Consider the following 16974-nt stretch of genomic DNA (forward strand, 5'->3'; position numbering starts at 1 on the left):
TCCAGCCTGCAGGTAAGTAAATAATAAAGACGCTTATGTGGTTTATAATTTTGATGATAACATAACTCCATTATGACAGCTGTACATTTAATCAATTCAACCAACTTAGTTGAAGGTGCAGTGCAATAAAAGCATCAGATATCAGCATTCAGCCCAGGTCAGCATTTAATATCTTGAGTGTGTTGCATACAAAATTTCCTGAACCAGAGGGCAAAGTCAGCAACACGAAAATGATAACTGAAGCCAAGCCGTAAACCACTGCTACACTCTCTGATCTTGTCCAAAGGGCAAGCAGAATGCAGTGGTGCAGTAATAACAAAGTGTGCTGCTGTTACTGCTGAAAGAGTGTCCAAACACAGTCATGGCAGAGAATGAGGAATGGGGAAAGCCTGCGGTGAGGAGAGGGGTGAGTTACACACCAGGTGTGATTATCACCACCATCACATCAGTGTTTGCTTTGTCTGTTCTGTGACAGTGTGCAAATGTATGTGTAATCATGAGGCTTCACCTGGTGCGCTGATGTCCCCCGACAGAGATTAACTGTGGTCCTGGTGTTGGCAACGCTCATATCGGCATTTGGTTCATCATTCCAGTATGGTTACAATGTGGCTGTGATCAACTCTCCATCACCGGTAACCCAAGCAAAGAAACACAAGCTTAACTGTCACACACAGTGATATAGAGGCAGGTGTCACTTATACTGTATATGATGATGTGTTTCTATCAGTATTGTCCTGCTCTCTTTAGTTCATGCAGCAGTTCTATAATACCACCTACATGGAGCGTTATGGCAGTCCGATGGAGGAGAACCTCCTAACTCTGCTGTGGTCTCTTTCTGTGTCCATGTACCCACTAGGAGGCTTCTTCGGCTCTCTGATGGTGGCCCCTCTGGTCAACAAATTAGGGAGGTAATATGTCAAATGTATCATGCACTATTAAAACTGTTTACTTGTTTGTCTAACATTTAACATCAACTTTAAATGCATCTACCTTGGGACAGGAAGGGCACCCTACTCTTCAACAACATCTTCTCCATCGTCCCTGCTGTAATGATGGGAGTCAGCGAGATTGCCAAGACCTATGAGATCATCATTGTGGCTAGGTTCATAGTGGGCATCTGTGCAGGTCAGATATGTTCAACTCTTAAAGTAATAAAATGTAAAAGAGTCATTTTGGTAACACTTTATTTGATGGGGTGTGCATAAGACTGACATGACACTGTCATAACCATGACATGATGACACCGGTCATGAACATGAAGAAGTCTTTATGAATGTTTATGACTGTTGTCATTAAGTGTCATTCTAAATTATGACACTTTTAATGCAACGTTAGCATTGTTTGAGATGTTTGTGTTATGACAACTTGACATTAACAAGACAATATCTGTGCTATGACAGCTTGACATTAAGCAAGACAATATAACCTGTCAATGTCTTTGTTATGACAACTTGACATTAACCTAGACAACATAACCTGTAATAAATATGTCAGAGCAGGCCTAATTATCAAACTTAAAGAAACTATTTAGCTTTACGTGTTAACATTACATTAAACTGTCATAAGTGGTTGTTTAATACATTGGCTGTCATGAGACCATAATATTTGTGTCATTTGCGCGACGCAGTTTTACGACAGGGAAAACAGTACCGAGATAGTTTTCTTTCCGGGTTTGGCTCCTTGCACCCTGGGGCTGAGTCAGCTGTACAGCTAACCGAGCTGACTAGCTAATGGCAGCTAACTACAGTTAGCGGTAACTTGAGCAACAAGTAGCCTAACGTTAAAGCTAATGTTAGCTTTCCAAAACACATACTGTCTCCACGGTACTGTATTCACTGTCATCTAACTTTTATGACATATTAATGACAAGTCCAAATGGTTCCACTTTGCTTGAAGTCAAGGGAAATATTCATGACTCCGTTATAAAATCATTTGACAGTGTAATCAAACTTTATGACAAGTCCAAATTGTTCCAAAAAGGAAAATATTCATGACACAATTATAATGGTCTCATGACATCCAATGTAAAATCCAACCACTTAATTAACTAGTTTCTTTAAGTTTGATCATTAGGCTTGCTATGACATATTATGACATATATAACACAAACATCTCAAACAATGCTACCTTTGCATTAAAAGTGTCATAATTTACCGAATGACACTTAATAACAATAGTCATAAACATTCTTAAAGACTCGATGTTCATGACGTGTCATTTCATGGTTATGACGGTGTCATGTCAGTCTTGTACACACCCCTTCAAGTAAAGTGTTACCGTCATTTTCATGTATCTTAAGTTCCCTATCTGCAGGTCTCTCATCCAACGTGGTGCCAATGTATCTGGGAGAACTCTCACCCAAAAACTTGAGGGGAGCCCTTGGCATCATACCACAGCTCTTCATCACCATCGGCATCCTCAGTGCACAGGTGCTGGGCATCAGAAACATACTGGGCAACAGCACAGGTACATCCTTCATTGGTTAGATGTTGAAGCACATCCTTGACAGCTGTTTTTAGAAGACTCAAGAGAGAGCTTTATAGGTTGGTATTGGTAAAAGATGTGTTCCCCTTGTGTCCAGGTTGGACCCTCATGCTGGGTTTGACTGGTATCCCTGCCATGATAGAGCTCCTGCTGCTGCCCTTCTTCCCAGAGAGCCCCAGGTACATGCTCATCCAGAGAGGAGATGAAAAGACAGCAAAGAAAGCGCTACAGCGCCTGCGTGGCAGTAACGATGTGGATGCAGAGCTGTCAGAGATGCGTCTGGAGGACCAGTCGGAGAGGGCCGATGGCCGACTTTCTGTGCTCAGCCTGCTGTCCCAGCGCTCCCTTCGCTGGCAGCTGATCTCCATCATCGCCATGAACATGGGCCAGCAGCTGTCGGGGGTCAACGCTGTGAGCTGGATTGTTCTTGTCCCTGACTCTGACTCTATTTCAGATATAACACCAGATCAGAGAGAATTGCTTAAACATCAATTTCTTCTGTTCAGTTATTTTCAATTGCAGTACTGTTCCTGCTAATGTTTTACCTCTGTTCTCCAACTATTGGCTAATTATTTAAACATAATGCATTTCTCTCTTCCTCCTCAGATCTACTACTATGCAGATAGCATATATGCCACTGCAGGAGTCAAGCAGAGTGACATCCAGTATGTTACTGTGGGAACAGGTGCAGTGAATGTCTTCATGACCATGGCTGCTGTAGGTGCCTGTTGATATCTAACAGTCTGTTGTTTGATCATATTAGAAGGAGACAATAGTTCTGAACAGGTCATTTGTTTCACCAGGTCTTCATTGTGGAAGCCTCGGGACGACGGCTGCTCCTGCTCTGTGGCTTTGGGATCTGCTGTGGAGCCTGTGTGCTGCTCACTGTTGCTCTCACCTTCCAGGTACCATGTGAAAGCTGCAGTTTGTCTCACACCCTCAATATGTCACTCTGCTGTCCTCTAGTGGTTCAGCATACAAAAACAATCTGCTGTTAGAATTTCTCAACCTTTCTTAGGGGAGACTTGCCTTCAGTCAGTAGATGTCAGTCTCTGAGTGGTGATTTTAATGTTTAAAAAAAATATTTTTAATATACATGTTCTATGCTTTGATCTTTAATTTGGGCGTGTAACGTATGAGGATAGATAATGTATTGTACTATACTTGTCTGGTTTTTAGTTACTTCCGTATTATTAAGTGCCAAGTTGGATATAACTTATTAACTAATTTCCCAGTCGTAGTTACGACTTGGATGTTTACATGAACATCAGTTACAAGTTGGAAACTATAACTTTGACATAACATGTATGGGGCATAAGGGGCAGGTAAATGTACTGGGGAGCTGATGAAGGAATTGGGAGCAGGTGTGCAGGTGTGTTTGTGGAGCTCAGGCGATGGTGAAAAGTGTGAACACACTGAGTATTACCACAGGACAGGGAGGACATCATAGAGAAAAGACTAGTGTATGCTAGAATAGCAAAAGAGCCAAAAAGGTGAAACTTTTTTTTATGAATTAGCTGTCACCATGACATAGAGAAGATTGTTTTAAAGTGCCCATATTATGAAAAAAACACTTTTTCTGGGATTTGGAGTGTTATGTTGTGTCTCTGGTGCTTCCACACACATACACACTTTGAAAAAAATCCATCCATGCTGTTTAGAGTGAGATACGGTTTCTGAATGTGTCCTGCCTTCAGTCTCTGGGTGAGCTGTTCAAAATCGGCACGGCTTGTGACGTCACAAGCCGAAACGAGCAGGCTAACCGCAACCATTAGCTCGTAGCATGCTAACACTAGCATGCTAACGCTAGCATGCTACCTCGTTCTCAATAGCAAAGCACTGCTACAACACACACAAGTTCACCATAATCTACAAAAGAACTACTTACATGTGCGCCCTCATTTAGAAGTCTCCCAGCTAATCCTGCCTTGTAACTGACCGAAGTTGTAGAAACAGCCTTTCTTTTACTGTCTATGGAGCTAGCTAGCTGACATGAGCTACATCTGGGCTACTGGGCATGTGCAAGTGCAATCAAAGATAGTACAGAAGAAGAAGAAGAAAAGAGGTCTCACTCTGTAGCTAAAACAGAGACCAGCTGAAAAGAGGATCTGCAGCAGTGAGAGAGAGCACTGCAGTACAACACAAATATGGTGTTTTTTGAAATTTAAACCATGTAAACCTATTCTGGTACAACCTTAAAATACAATTATGAACCTGGAAATGAGCATAATATGGCTGCTTTAAAGCTAAAAGTCAGCACTTTAACCACGTGGTTCAGTGTGCTGGGGTACAGAGCCAAACAACAGGAAATGTGTCACTGTGCTACAATTTTTTACTGGACTGTAATTTTAATTTATTATACATTTAGAGCTTGGTCTGGAAAATGAATGTGATGACTTGACATCTATATTTGCTGGGGTTATGAGAACTTCAAGACATAAAAACATAGTCATCCACGTCTGAGAAACACCGACCATTAGACAACCACAAAACCAGTGCTGCCCCCTGTAACCCTGTAATCTCACCTGTACCCAACATCTTCAGACATGCTTTACTTTCAACAGCACAGTGGGTTTAAGTCTTCCCACACAATGCAGCCATTAAGAAGATTTTGTTACGTATTTTTTCCTGTTTGAAAAGCATCAACATGACTGGATAATGATAACAGCAGCTTTGAGTTGACAGGAAAGCGTGACGTGGATGCCCTACATCAGCATCACCTGTGTCATCATCTACGTCATAGGACACGCAATAGGACCCAGTGAGTCTGACCCCGCTGGTGGTTATTTACACACACACACACACACCCACACACATACACACACAGATTGCAGGGTGCTCCATTAGCTGAAGTGTTGTTTAGATGTGACCAGACATGTAATGATATACAGTATGTTGTAAATCTGCACCCAGTTGTCTGAGACATGAGCATCATCCCTGTGACCCTGAAGAGTAACGATGTGTTTCGAGTGTTTGGGTTGTCGTTAACCACATTTGTGCTTTTCAGGTCCTATTCCTTATGTGGTCACCACCGAGATGTTCAGGCAGTCAGCCAGGCCAGCTGCTTTCATGGTCGCAGGCTCCGTCCACTGGCTCTCCAACTTTACTGTTGGCCTCATCTTCCCCTTCCTAGAGGTCAGTTACACAGTTCCTATGAACTCTAACATTGGGGGAATTAAAGATTATTACAGTTTTTTTAGATGGCTAAATGACAGTGGTCGCAACTGAAGCCACGTGTGCAAAACTCTAACTACAGTCTGCATTACCAACAGTCACCTGAGCTAAACAGTTTATATCACCTGCAAAACTCATTCCAAGCAACACAACTCTTAATACACATCTCAAAACAGGCTCAGTGCAGCCAAACACTTTGAAAATCCTTATTGAGACAACACACACTGTCACTCAGAACACACTCAGAGTAAAAACACTAGCATCAAACACCAATACAGAAATTATAAACTTTTCATCTTTAAAGTTTGAATAATTTAAGTGACTTCACACTAGTCAATATTTTCTTTAAAGAAAATAGTAAAATTCTTTCACATGATGGTATTTATTTTTTATATAATACCAGTTTTTTATGTAAACAAGAAGGAATGAAAATCAGTAGTAGTATCAATAGATGTATATTTTTATTTTGTCTGTAGTACTTTATGGAATAACTGGAAAAAACTAAAGGTATATAATAGTAACAAAGAATTGTGGGGCTAATCCTGCCTCTCTCCAACATGATGCAACAAGTTTTCATTATCACATTGGATGTCCTCTCTTGCCATGCACCTGTCCATCATCTACAAATGAATGTGGTGTTTGCATTGCTTCCACCTCCATTACTTTCTGAAAAACAGTAAGTGTGCAGTTTTACAGTAGTAACGTTTTTCACGTTTTTTTTTTTTTTTTTTTTTTTTTTTTTTCTATACCTCAGACATCTTATCTGGACATATTGGTATCTTTGCTCTTTTACCTGTTTCATTCTTACTTGGTGTTTTTTCTTCCAAAAAAAAAGTCTTTCTGAGCTTTCCCTATATATATATATATATATATATATATATATACTGCATGTGATCACTAACAAGTCTAAAACAAGACACCTGCTTAGGCTTTCAGCTTAAATTGCAATCAGCAGTGTTTGAAATGCACCGGGCTGAAATCCATTCTGTTTTGAATGTGTGGTTAATAGTTTTGACCGCAATGTGTTAGCGTTTGACCAAAATGCTGTAAATTCACAGTGTTGTGCAGGTTGTGTTGTGCAGTAGAGTTTGGTTCACATGAACTGCTGCTCTGTTAGAGTTTTGCACATGTGGCTCTAGTTATGCCCATTGTCATTTAGCATTTGAAAAAAAACTGTATTTCAAAATGTAATTGGTTACAGATGTTTTTAAGTGTAGACAGCAAGGCAATTCAAGTCACATTCTGACTGTGATATGACAATGTAGTCTTTATTTGTACCTACTTTATTTCAGTATGTACTGTACAACTGCAACAACCAATCAAACAGGAGACAAATACACCATTACTAATTAGTAATAAACATATTTAAAATGAGAAAAACAATGATTCTTAAAACAACAGCTCAACATTTTGGGAAATATACTCGCTTTTGGCCAAGAGTTAGATGAGAACATAGATAACCAGTCTTGTCGTCACCATGAGTTTGCCAGGAAACTAGCGAAGACTATAGGTACACTGCTCCCAGCCACAAAACAATCTGGCACATAACTACAAGTTCTCTTTTTTACCTCTGTTTTAATTTTTTCACGTATTAAACAAATAGGACAGTACATGTTAATCGCTGACCTTTATGGTGCAGGTTGGCCAATTTTGTTACCTTTGTACAGAGCCAGGCTAGCTGTTTCCCCCTGTCTTTATGTTCTAGACATAGTATCAATGCCTGTTTATTAGGAGCACTTTTGTCATTGTGTCTTTTACAATGGAGTGAGTGGCGTAATCTTAGAGATAAATGCAACCATTATACTTGTATCATGTTTATTTCCTCTCAATATTTCTTCTTCAAACCACAAAGCCACAAAATGGAGGAATTTGTTTGAGTAACAAAAACCAAAAAGAGCATTCCAACAAAAGTAGCATGCAACTGTTTCTGGCTAACATATTTACAGTGTCTCATCATGGGGTCACACTAATCACATTTCCTCTTCTTCCTCCCTCCAGAGAGGTCTGGGCTCCTACAGCTTTATCATTTTTTCCTTCATCTGTCTGGTCACGCTGATCTACATCTGGCTGGTGGTCCCGGAGACCAAAAACAAGACGTTCCTGGAGATCTGCCAGATATTCGCCAAGAGGAACAACGTGGAGATCAAACTGGGTGATGGTGATCTGCCACTGAAAGAGAGCAAAGAAAGCCTGGAGGATGCAGTGAGGGTCACAGCCTTTTGAAGACAAATGAGAGCATTCAGAGGAGAGGAAGTCTTCACTCTTGGGAGGATTGTAATGGACTGGGAATGTCTTAATTTAGCCTCTATTTTCTGTTTTCTATTTCACAAAGAACCTTTACAGAATCTCTTTGTATATAGTTTGTTTGTGGCTACTAAGATCTTTGTGCAATTCAATTCCAGCTAAAAATACAGTGAAACTTGATGTGCACATTGCAACGCCACCTTATAGAGGTGTGAATTGGTGCTTGAGTCATTAAACAAACCAACAAGTCACTTATAAGCCTTTATTGACGATGCAAAGGTAAGAATACAATACATGGCTGGAGCTATAAGATACAGTTTCATAAAAAAATGAATTACAGGTGCCTGAAAGACATTTTATCCTTCATTCCACGTGTCATACACATTTTAAAATCCCCACCATCAGCACTGATATTTTGGTTTACTGCAGCATTTGAAAGCACTTGTGAACAGAAGCAGCTGAGCCTCTTCAAGAGCATCTGTACTGACTGTCCAGCTGCACCCCTCCAAACAGACTGAGTTTGGTAGTTCCCCAGCTGAACACATTTCCCACCACGGTGCTGTTTGTCTCACATGACATCTGGTCCCGGATATCTGCTGTCGTCAGCACATAGTCCCAGATGTTGACATCAGTCATCTTACCCACAAAGGCGTCTGCATTGGAGATGCCCAGTAATCCATCCTGGTCTTTGCCCAGGATGAACACACCACCGGGGCTGATTGTGTAACCGCTTTTCAGGTACCGCTGCTCCCCCACCATGCCATTGATCCACAGCTCCGCGCCTCCAGTGTGGGACGACCAGGTGATGCAGTAGTTGGCCCAATCGTGGGACTTGAAGTTGTGCGGCAGGTTGACAAACTCGTTGCCAATCCAGAGGCCCACCTCTCTCGCATCTCTGTCCTCGCCAATGGATATCATCATCTCGTTGTCATTGCTGTTACTGGCATAGGAGATGACGGTGTGGACCCCCTCGAGCTGAGGCAAGACATGCATGCAGACTGTGAAAGAGTCCAGCTCCATGGGATGGCTGAGGCGGGCCAAAGCATAACTTCCAGAATTTTTCTCCGGGAAGACGAGCATCAAAGGAAACAGACCATGAGGTTCTGAGCAAAACAGAAAAACTAGAATCACACTGAAATCTACTTTTAATCATCCACAGTCATAAATCCCAGTTAGATCTCAAATTCAATCAGAAGGAAATCAATGACTCACCATGTCTGTAAGGCCCTGAGTTGCGAAATCCACCTTAAGGGAATAAGTAAGAAAGAAGAGTAAATATGGGCATTTTCATTTCACATCCAGCCATCTTCAGCAGTTTTTATGACTCACCTGAAGTGATATGCTTTCCAAGAGATGTTATTAGACCCTCGATCTTCAGGAGCCTGGATTCAATCTCATCTTGCCGACAAAATGCTGAAAAGACAAACGGAGAATGAAAATGACGAGGATTAGACTCAGGCCTCGGTTGTTCCCCCGACATTGCTCTATTGTGTAATCGCAATGCCGCAACAAGCAACATACTTCCTTTCCCTAAGCGCGGCAGGAAAGATGACTCCACCACGCGACTGTTGAGAGGCTGAGCAACACGGTAGTCATTCCACAGGGTCTTGTTGTCCATGTCCATCAGAGTACTCTCCAGTTTCCTGATCTGAACACGACAGAGAAGAAGAGAAAGCTATGACATTGCACCACACAATATTTTAAATGAGCCAATATCCTTCTCATGGTGACAGTTTGGTTCCATACATGACAGAATAATTGAAAGTTTTATTTATTTTTATCAGCTGTAATATTACAAACACTTTTTTGCTTTCTCCTGTGTGCTGTACCTGGTTATGTGAGAGAGTGATGGGAGTATCAAACACAGTCCAGAGGATGCTCTCGTAGCAGGGTGGCGTGGTGAGGGAGCCCTGGTATCTGAAGAAGTGGTTGAGGTTCTCAGGGAGCATAGAGCGCACATCAATGCTTGATATGTTCATGTTCTGACCTGTCAGGATCACATCAAAATCACATTAGACTCAAACACTAAGGCTGGTCAGATAATTTGTGTTTGCATTAAGTACCTGCATATTTGATTTTGGCCAGGTTGGAGATGAAATCACTGTAGTATGTGTTCTCAAAATGCCCGTCCTGAAAGTAAACCAAAGGTGAAGCTTAAATTTCAGCGAAAACAGTGTGTGTAAGCACTTGTAAGGGCATAGTAAGGGGGACTTGATTATTCTGGTTTATTATAACTTGAGCCTTGTTGTTTTCGTGGGTTGGGACATTGTATCTATATATTATGATAATATTCTATTCACAGAAGTATTTTTTTTAAATGTGGGAACACAGCAACATCACTACAAAAGTCTGACAGGGTGAGAAACTTAGTCAGATTTTCTCAAATACTGTATTTGGAGTTAATAGGTAAAAGTGAGTGCACATAAGCTGTCCTTAAAATTCCCCTGTTAATCCCTGTGTTGAAAACAGTTTGTTGGATACAAAAGATCAAAGTTGAACCAGAATGTCGGTCTGTAAACTGTGATGGGTGTTTTTAATGTATGCCTTCACCTATGTTCTCCTTTCAGAATACATTACATATGTCTGATAATCTGACTGCTGGTGTTTTGTTGCTGAGTTCCCAGATGTAATTAAACAGAATCCTCCTTTAAACTTCCATGCGAGGGAATCTGAATCATTTGTTGTGAAATGAGTTTGTCCAAATAGCAATAACTCTCTGCCACTCTGTGCTGCTGTTACAGCGGATGCCAGCAGTGGCGTTGCTGCAGCGATGACCCCTTGCAGCTGAGAGCCGCTGACTGTCTAAGAGCCAGAGCATTCCTCTGGAAACAAGCACTCATTCAATATGTCGGCATGTAAATGAACACTCCATAGAGCCTTTACCCAGCAGGATGACCAAAAAAAAAGTATCATACACTTCAAAGGGCATTTGGAGTGTATAATTTTCTCCTACAAAGACGTTTTTGTAAACTTATAGCATAACTGATCATTTATAAAAAAATAGTGCTGGTATCCTGTGTAGGATGTTGATCAACTTTGTGGTCAGACAAAGCAGAACACAGAGAAAACGAAACAAAAGTTTCTGTGGTACGACTGATGGGGGACGACTGATGGCCTGAGTAAAATATTCCACATAGGACTATACATTGGAACATTTCTGTTTTGTGTTGATTGTTTTCCTTTCTGATTTTTTGGAACAAATGTATTAAATACATCAATCTTAATAGTTTTATGTAGGAAAATAAACAATATTAATATAAACAAATTATAACTTTAGTAGTGATAAGTAGCCTAATGTTAATGTTTTTTTATGTATTAAGTGTCTTTGCATGTTTAACTTAACATACTTATTTTAGACAACATGACGCCAGAAAAAAAATTATTTCTGTTTACTAATGATGTTTAGTAATGACTACTAATGTAAACTTTATTTGTCTACTGCATCAACTTGACCTGTTAAATTTAACCTTGGTTTAAGGCAACAGGTTTCAATGCAAATTTCTAGTAATGTCAACTCATTCGGGATAACAGTGTACTTACATCATAGAAAAAGGCGAGTACTGCCAGACCATCTGGCTTATCTCTGGCTTCAGTAAAGCTCTTGTACTTGTCAGAATTGTAATGGACAACATGGAGCTGAAAGACAAGATGGAAATGCAAAACAGGTTAGGTGCCAAAACATGCCCAATGACCTTCTATGAGGCTAATACTACTGATCAGTTTATTTGTCAGCGACAATACATATAGGCATTGTTACATCCAAAGTGCAACCGATGCAATGTATGTGGGACTTCTAGCCATATGCTAATTTGCGGTCCTTGTCCTTGTAATTAACTTTCAATAAAAATACAAGCAAATTAAGGCTAACTTAGAGGCAGCAAAGAAATATATTACATACAGAATAATATTCAGGAGAAAAATAAAGGCATCTGTCAAATAAATGTGCATGTAGGTGGCTCAGAAATGGACTCAGAGAAGACTGTGAGTATTAGTTTTCAAATTAAAAGATGTAGGCAGTTCTGGTTTACTCATTGATGCAACCCTGTCATTACACTGATAATATGTTAGTTGTTCTACACTGTAGAAGTGAACTGAGGCAGTGTAATGATGTTTGTACAAATGCAGTTTCTGTGTTTCATTGTAACTTATGTTTATATATGCATTTAATAGCTGCACAGGTCTCTGTTTGAATAAGTGGAGGCTTTCATAAATAGAGGATGTCTAAATTGTTCATTAAAGGCCTGTTATCACTGCAGTGGTGCACTAGCTCAACCAGCTTGTGGCATAGTTAGTTTCTAGTTTCTGTTTTTCTTTTTCAAGCCAAACTCTCATTTTCAAACTTTCAAACTTTTTTCAAGCCAACCTCTGCCATGTAACGGATGCCGTCTACAGTGTGCTCCGCCCCACTGGCCTCCAGGTCCCAGCCGCCCCAGTGCAGGTGCATCTGAACAGCTGTGTATTTCCCTGGGAGGCCCTTGGTGATCACCATAGTGGGAGGCAGGTCGATTTGAACTGATGGAAACATAAAAAAACATAATTTTCAGAGTGTTTTATCAACAAAAAAAACATAAAAGAGTCAGCATACAAATCACGGATACTGTAAATAACTGCTTTTGAGTTTCAGTTTTTGAAATGTATTTTCTGAATTCGAGGCAGCCATTGGCTTCCATTTATTTAATACTTATTTGAGTTGTATAATCTACCACAGTGGACATAAAGCCTGCAATCATAATTCATCAAAGGTATATTATTGATAAGAAGTAATGCAGCCAAACTTTTCAAATCTAACCAATACCATGCAACAATACTGGTGCTCTGCTTGGGGAAAATGTGCAGAATTGATGTTCACTGTACTGGTTTTACACAATTCAAAAAAGGTTTAAAAACTGAGTTTAACACCATAAAGAAATTAACAAAAATCAATGGCTGACTAAAAGAAGGAAATAAACTTTTCCTTTTAAACATTTTAAATTCTTGGCATTAAAATGCAGTCACATAAAGTTTGGTTCATAGTTCAGGAACTAGAACAGCAGAAGCAGTGGTATGGTCCTTTAACAGTGAGCTAATATTGAGGGTGAGTAATATAATGTTTGTCATACTGGCTTACCGGAGTGCCCGTTGTTGGACATGAGGAAATTTCCTCTCTGAGCATCATATCCGCTCAATTCTAGCTGCAACATATCTGGGTTGTGTCTCACGCTGCGCCGTTGGATGTCTATAGGGGACTGCTTCTCACCGCCACATGCAGGATACTTGGTTGGCCAGTGCATCTGGTCCAAAGCTCCCTCTGTGGGAAGAAGCCAAACATCGAAAATTATAATTACATTGTAAAAATCACCCCGATATAAGTGATTTAGGGAGTGACATTATTGCAATATATATGCTCTTGTTTGTGGAATATGGGCACGTTGTTGGGCACGCACCACATGCACAGGACTTGTTCAACTGGATATTGTGACAGATGATGTGCATTTCCTCTATTGTATTCACCCCCAAATTATGTAGTACCTACTCCCGTGCTGTGTACATCTAATAATATGTCTCACAACATGTGGTTGTCCGAGGTATTTGACCAATGCAGCGCGCGCCACCCAGAAAACATAGCTACCAAGTGCCTCGGGTTAATGTTTAGAAACATGCACACATAATAATAATAATAATAATAATAATAATAATAATAATAATAATAATAGGGCAGCTTCTTCTACGAAAACAAATACGCATTGGATATGTTGTCATGCGCGTTTTACGCATCAATCACCTTTAAATCCAATTCAGTTCTGTCACTTTTGTAAATAAGTGGTAAGTTAGGGGTTGATTTTAAAAGAATCATTCTACATTCTTTAAATGAAAAAAAGCCTACCTGTGTATGTCCAGTGTATTCCATCAGGAGGAATCCCATCACTGACAACACAGACCAAAACAGCGGAGGCAAACACCGAGAAGAACACCATCGCTGTGCCTCTTCTCCTTCACGCAGGGTACTGACACCTCACAGAGGTTTTCTCTCCACATTTAAACTGCGAGTAGAGGGAGGTGTTGAAACCTCTGCTCAAAACGCCCAAAGCTCTGCCCAGCAGCTCCAAAGTGACTGGACTGTCAAAAAGACTCTAGTTGAAATGTTATCTCTCAGTGTGAAACAACTGATCTTTGTCTGCAGATTATTATTCTACTCTTATATCAGAATAAAACTACGGGTAATCACGTAAAAAGACCCAAATAAATCATTTATTTTCTCTTTGAGGACAAAAGTTAGTCTCATATTTGACTTTAGAGTATCATCAAATATGTGTAGACAAGGAGATAAAGACCAAATATTTTATATGTTGTTGCTTCAGTATCCCAGTCATCCATCAGTAGGCTAACTAACAGATTTTAACATTTTCATTTTACTTTTGCTTTTTAAATAACTGTCACTTTCGTACAACCTTTTTGCTTGTCATTTGAATTTACAGGAAACCATTATACAAGCACATACATGCGTCTGTCATTTAGCTGGTAAGGCAAGTCATTCTTAGAAACCCCAGATGGCTTCTGCTAAACAAAAACATGAGAGCCAATGGTAGTAGGTCATGGCATATTATATTATGTACCACCTGTTCATGCACACCAGTCACAACATGTCCAACGCCTCCACCTTACATGCCAGAGCTGTTCGGCTCTGAGGTGTGTGAATGTGCAGTTTGCTTCACAAGAACATGCAAATAAGTGAACGCAAAAGCAGTTTGTTTGTCTTCAGAGGGATAATCTTGGTCAGAATGTTAAGAAATAGTTTGGGGAAATATGCTTCTTCACTTTCTTGCCTACAATTGAATGAGGAAATTGATACCACCTTTATATCTGTCCATTAAATAGGCTATAAGGCTTCAGCCAGCAGCCGGTTATCTTAGGTTAGCATAAGGAGTAAAATGAACTCAATAATTAACACATCCGTAAAACAACAAAAGAGTTGCCGTTTTAAGGGACGTCTGAACTATTTCTTGGCTGAGATTGCCTTCCACTGTGAGGTTGTCGGGCAAACAATGGAGACTCCAGGAAGTCGCTGTGCTCTGCCAATATAGTCATAAACAGCACATAACGCCTCATTACACTGCAACACAACCCCACATAAAACGGATTAAACAATGGGATTAGGGTTAGGTTTGCGCAGTTTAGGATTGGAATTTGCTCTGTGCACTAAAGTGAAGTCCAAGGTAAAAATAAGAATTATCTAGTCAAGGAGAGTCCTCATAAAAGCAGTAGCCTAATGCAAACACCTTGTGTGTGTGTGTGTGTGTGTGTGTATGTGTGTGTGTGTGTGTGTGTGTGTGTGTGTGTGTGTGTGTGTGTGTGTGTGTGTGTGTGTGTGTGTGTGTGATTGAAGTGAAGTGATTGAGTTATAAAATGATCAAAGGACTCACCTTGATTTAAGACTCTCATTGTTGCACTCACATCCTTCCTCTCTGGACGGGAGTTACAGCCTTTCGGCGGCCTGCATTTCATTGATACCAGTTGTTTTTGTTTAATTATCATAAAGGATGATAAAAAAAACTATTTTAAACAAGCCCAGGTGGAGAAAACAGAACTGACTACGGTGGAAGTGACAGGAGAGCATTTTCAACTCAAAGTCTGAGATCATTAAGAAACCACAAGTCTGATGGCCCTTTGCACTCAACCTGTTTACACCAGCACTTAGAAATGAACCGTAGCTTTCTTCTTCCTAAATCACTAGTTTTATGTTTGCCTCAAGGACAATAATAGTTTTTAAGGTCTTATAGGGGCTTAAATGACGTAGTTGTACCGGCTAAGAGCAAGCGTATTTATTTAAGCCCATGTATGGTAAGCTTGACATATATGTTTTAGCTGCAGGTTGTATGTACAGTGTCCTGTGCTGGTCTTGGTGAAGAGGAGACAAAACAGTTTAAAAAATAAACAAAACAAAAGCTATATGCTGTCTGTGGGATCAAATTTACAACAGAGGAAACAATGAACAAACTCCATGGATACGACACCTCATCACAAGGATCCGGAATTTGACTTGTAGTGTCTTCTTGTATTTTTATGAGTCAGATGAGAATTTATTACACTAAATGTCTCTTTTTTTCCAATTTCTTCCAGTACGCTGTTGGGAACCTACTACTTAATAATCTAGTTTTGATGATGTGTGATGGTGATGCAGTTAACAGGCCAATTCCAGCCATATGACTCCCAGTAACTTGACTTTTTATCCAGTATGTACAGTGACTTCCATCAACCATGAGAAGAAGAACAGTTTGATCTGAACACTGAGATGGGAGCAAACGTTGTCCGATGTGATGATTAAATTAGCGAGAATACTATTAAGAATAGGTCAATATAACAGAAAATATCAAAGAGACAATACATAGCCTATATATCACATAGATAAAAAGAAAATATGTATGTGCTTATAAATGTTTATCTGCATCTATACATACATGCGGTAGCCACAGAAACCACTATACAAACAAATGCATACAAACTAGGGCTCTACCGATACTGGTTTTTCAGGGCCGATAACAATATCAATTATTAGTAGTTAATGAAAACGATAACCGATATTTTGAACTGAAATGCACAGTAAAAATGAAAATCATTTAGTCAAAATTAAGATTTGGCATGTTACAAACTCCAACACAAGTAGCAATGCCCCTTCTTGCATAAAAAATCTTAAGTAAATGGTATTGTAACAAACAAAAAATACTAAATTTAACTACAGTAAACGTCCATTTCAAAATAATATACTAACTATTGAAGTGTTGAGTGAAACCGGAGCAGATGGAGAGACACAGAGCTGTAGCGGAGCCAAAGTAGCACACTTTGTAATTAATTAACTTTATTGATTGTCTGTTAAATTAAACACCTATATACTGTAGATAATCTGCAAGTTGCCAAATATCAACCAGGTTAATAATTGGTGAACCCCTAATACAAACACGTATTGGTGATGGTGAAGAGATTCATTGTGCTTTATAATGTGTTTGTTTCTAACTGTAAACTGCTGGTGTCTCAAAGTAAGTGTTGGCTGTACTGCGCATTATTAACAAATGCCTCAACACCAATCCAACCTAACCC

The 16974-nt window shown here is 39.8% G+C and overlaps 2 protein-coding genes across 6 annotated transcripts; one reads left to right on the top strand and one right to left on the bottom strand.

Moving 5' to 3' along the window:
* The first annotated feature begins 144 nt into the window (after positions 1–144).
* Positions 145–9328, top strand: LOC116040965 (solute carrier family 2, facilitated glucose transporter member 5). Of its 5 annotated transcripts, none has more exons than XM_031286714.2 (11): positions 145–406; positions 534–632; positions 857–908; positions 1001–1125; positions 2314–2466; positions 2582–2895; positions 3091–3201; positions 3288–3389; positions 5170–5245; positions 5492–5619; positions 7657–9328. In XM_031286714.2, exons 1-11 carry the CDS (start codon positions 379–381, stop codon positions 7879–7881), a joined length of 1413 nt encoding a protein of 470 aa, XP_031142574.1. In that variant the 5' UTR covers positions 145–378; the 3' UTR covers positions 7882–9328. The 5 variants fall into 5 exon arrangements, with proteins under 5 accessions (XP_031142574.1, XP_031142573.1, XP_031142572.1 ...); XM_031286713.2 differs by having other exon boundaries at positions 748–908; positions 7657–7881; XM_031286712.2 differs by having other exon boundaries at positions 160–406; positions 502–632; positions 748–908.
* Positions 8151–14027, bottom strand: ca6 (carbonic anhydrase VI). Its single transcript, XM_031286711.2, has 10 exons — positions 13766–14027; positions 13010–13189; positions 12266–12414; positions 11443–11538; positions 9966–10032; positions 9732–9889; positions 9424–9550; positions 9232–9315; positions 9115–9147; positions 8151–9005 (listed from the first exon to the last, which is right to left on the bottom strand). Exons 1-10 carry the CDS (start codon positions 13854–13856, stop codon positions 8371–8373), a joined length of 1620 nt encoding a protein of 539 aa, XP_031142571.1. The 5' UTR covers positions 13857–14027; the 3' UTR covers positions 8151–8370.
* Positions 14028–16974: the final 2947 nt, after the last annotated feature.

The sequence above is a fragment of the Sander lucioperca genome, chromosome 12 (genome assembly GCF_008315115.2).
Source record: "Sander lucioperca isolate FBNREF2018 chromosome 12, SLUC_FBN_1.2, whole genome shotgun sequence".
Classification (NCBI taxonomy): Eukaryota; Metazoa; Chordata; class Actinopteri; order Perciformes; family Percidae; genus Sander; species Sander lucioperca.

Coding starts and splice junctions, on each gene's coding strand:
- ca6 (XM_031286711.2), bottom strand. CDS start 13,856: ATGGTGTTCTTCTCGGTGTTTGCCTCCGCTGTTTTGGTCTGTGTTGTC. Junction 13,190..13,765: donor AATACACTGGACATACACAG/GTAGGCTTTTTT, acceptor TTCTTCCCACAG/AGGGAGCTTTGGACCAGATG. Junction 10,033..11,442: donor TACTCGCCTTTTTCTATGAT/GTAAGTACACTG, acceptor GTTTACTTTCAG/GACGGGCATTTTGAGAACAC.
- LOC116040965 (XM_031286712.2), top strand. CDS start 379: ATGGGGAAAGCCTGCGGTGAGGAGAGGG. Junction 1,126..2,313: donor CATAGTGGGCATCTGTGCAG/GTCAGATATGTT, acceptor CCCTATCTGCAG/GTCTCTCATCCAACGTGGTG. Junction 2,896..3,090: donor AGCTGTCGGGGGTCAACGCT/GTGAGCTGGATT, acceptor CTTCCTCCTCAG/ATCTACTACTATGCAGATAG.